This window comes from Echinops telfairi, unplaced genomic scaffold, assembly GCF_000313985.2.
Source record: "Echinops telfairi isolate 266 unplaced genomic scaffold, ASM31398v2 ScPeMD7_7457;HRSCAF=8495, whole genome shotgun sequence".
NCBI lineage: Eukaryota > Metazoa > Chordata > Mammalia > Afrosoricida > Tenrecidae > Echinops > Echinops telfairi.
The window spans coordinates 7,900,161-7,903,347 of NW_022111357.1; the positions used below are offsets into that span (position 1 = coordinate 7,900,161).

At 37.6% G+C, this 3,187-nt stretch overlaps 1 protein-coding gene across 1 annotated transcript in view; it reads right to left on the reverse strand.

Moving 5' to 3' along the window:
* Positions 1-3,187, reverse strand: part of AGO3 (argonaute RISC catalytic component 3) — a 156,560-nt gene that overhangs the window by 40,326 nt on the left and 113,047 nt on the right. Inside the window, exon 7 of the mRNA XM_004704967.2 lies at positions 993-1,127. Within this exon, the coding sequence (XP_004705024.2) occupies positions 993-1,127 (135 nt within the window). The remainder of the gene's footprint in view (positions 1-992; positions 1,128-3,187) is intronic.

Consider the following 3,187-nt stretch of genomic DNA (forward strand, 5'->3'; position numbering starts at 1 on the left):
AAATGTGCTTGACACAATGGATGGAAGTATGGATTGTGATAAGAGTTGTATAGGCCCCCAATAAAATGATTTAAGAAAAAAAAGAAAAAATAATTAACTTTGAAAAATCTTTTAAATTGAAGTAAAGACAGTATATGTGGGTTTGAATATAAACTAAATGCTCTAAGTATAGAGACAAATGTACACATATATAAAGAGTAAATATGTATAAACTGTAACTTCTTGAATATTACTTTTTTCCAGAGATCATATATAGATTTAAGTATATATGATGCGACACCATTGTACAAACTTTAACAACCAAATATACAACATTAATAGTTATCTCTATAATATACATTAAGTTCCAAATTCAGAGTAACACATGGAGCAGGCTACATTTTCAAAAGGATAAAATAAATAAGACCATCATTTCAGACAAAGAAGTCACTATATTAAAATATGTTCAAAGAATGATTCTAGTTCAGAAATAACAATGCTTTGGGAATATGCCTCTTACTTTTAACAGCAGTACAGAAGCAATTTTCTGCGAGACACTTGTTCCTTCAGCTAATAAGGACAAACTCAAAAACTCCCTGTGCCAGAGTCCATGCCGACTCTCACCCACCCTACAGGACAGGGTAGAACTGCCCCCGAGTGATTCTGAGACTGTGAGCCTTTATGGGAGTTGAAAGCCTCATCTTTCTCTCGAGGATCGGCTGGTGCTTGCAGTTAGCAGCCAACAAACATACAACTCACTACCCCACCAGGGCCAGCCCGAGTAAGGAAAACGGTTCTAAAAAATTCACCATTCTCATTCTATCACTTAGCATTTATTTCATTCAAACATTATGTGTTATATTTATGAATTTAATGTAACATTTTATAATTAGTTTACATTTTTACTGGTGATATTATGTGAACAGGTTTTAATTACAAGGAAATATTTTAATACAAGTATGTTATCACCATGCATTTTATAGTTAAGTTGTTCCAAATGCTAATTAATTCACCTTTTATCTCTTTGGTGAACTTTACCCGATGAGAGTCAGTCAGAGGTCTCGGTTGCTCATCAATGTTGTGAATGTCAAGAACTTCACACATAAATTGAATTACAGGCTGTGCTTTGTAGAAGGCAGTGGCAGAAACTAAGAAGAGAAACACAAATAATACAAATTAATGCTTTCCCTCCAAAATTCTGAAAGTTATCTTGGGCTCCACGATAGTTAACTACCTATAGAATTGCAATGATCCTTTATTTTTACTTATGTAGCATGAATGTATATATGTGTGACTATGAATATAAATTTATGTGTGTATAGATGTGTATTTATACATATTTATGTATATGCACCCACTCTTTACTTACCAACCTGCCTAGTTTCCAAAGACCAAGTCATTATGTTAAAAAATAGCATTACACAAAAATGGAAAACGACTATATCAGAATACAAAATGGTGGACTGAGTACTCCACTACAAATGCCAAGTTACTTCATTACCTAACGGATAAATCACTGAGAATCATAGCCCAATGGATGCTATAATTTGTTAAGTGGATCAGAGATTTTTCATTACTATCATAAATGCAGATTGTAGGATAACGATCTAGTGAGCAGTAGATGCACACAAACTCCTAAAACTACACAAAATATCAATTTGACTTCTTTTTGATTGGAAGACAGACACGGGAACAGAGGCCAACTACTATATATATATTTTTTACTATAGTTTTTATAATCTATTTTCATCATGGCAAAGAAATCATTTAGGCTTCTGTAACATACACAGAGAAGTGGCTCTGGCTATGAGGCAAATTCTACTAAAGGACAAAATTCAGAGATCCTTCGTAGAGCACGCAGAGAGATTTTTTTCCTTAAAAAAGGGTTTCTATGTCATTCCAGACTGTTTATCTATTCTAATGAAAGCTTCTCATACCTTTGTACAGATTTGAAAAGACTTGTATCTATTAATCACTGTTGCGGCTAATCCAAGCTACAAATGACAATAACCCTGAGGGGTATCTGCCCATTGTAAATAAGCTACTCACTCACTGCCACTGAGTTGATGCCCACTCATAATGACCCTCTAAGATAGGGCAGAACTGCCCCTGTGAGTTTCTGAGACGGTCACTGTTTCCAGGAGTAAATGGTTTCTACAGGAGTAGAAAGATCCATCTTTCTCCTGAAATAGCTAGTAGTTGTGTTAGTCCGAGTAGAGAAACAAATTCATTGACACTCATAAATGTGTAAGAGAACTTTATAACACAGAGCAATTGTTTATTGAGAAAACATCCCAGCTCAGCCCAGATCAAGTCCTTAAATCTGATATTAACCCATATGTCCGATATCAGGCTATAAATTCCTCTTCAGACTCACACAACACAAGGAATGATGCTGAATGCAGGAAGATCACAGGCTAATGGATGGAAAGTCTTGTGGATCCAGTGGTGGTGGAAGCATGTCAGCACTGGCGTGGGGCTCCACTTGCCTCCTCCAGCTCCATGACTCTGGTTCCATCAGCGTGGCTCCATGTGTCTTGTCAACAGGAATGTTTTACAGGGAGACTGTGTCCCACCTCCAAGAAGGAAGACAGGACGTCCCAGAATCCTCAGGAGAAGGCCAGGCCCACCCAGAGGCACCAATGGCTATGATCTGATGGACAGGCTAGACTCCACCCCCCTTCACTCAAGTTGACAGGAGATTATGTAACTGCCACAGTAGTGGTTTTGTAAAGTGATCAACATGTTTCCCTCATGTTGGCTTTTCAAACTATCACTCATTTCTTAAACATATGCTTACTGACTGCTTTTATGAATTAAACCAAAACCAAGCCAGTTGCTGGTGAGTTGATTTCAACTCACGGTGACCCTATATTTATTGTAGAATAGATGGCATCCCGCAGGGTTTTCATGGTTGCACCCTTTTGGAACTAGAGCGCTAGTTCTGTCTTTCGAGGTATCTTAGGATAAGCTCGAACCACCAACTGCTTTGTTAGTAGCTAAGTGCTTAACAGTTCGTGTCTCTGAGGAACACTTTCATGTGCTAGATCCTGCAGAAAAGCAGTAGGGATATAATGAAATGCAAAACCAACACAGACCATACACTAAGTGCTATCACGCTGTTATTTTCACTCCAAAAACATGTCCACTGTTTACCGTGCTAACTCTATGGGGCTCTTCCATCTTGTGGGACATGCCTTAAACTTTA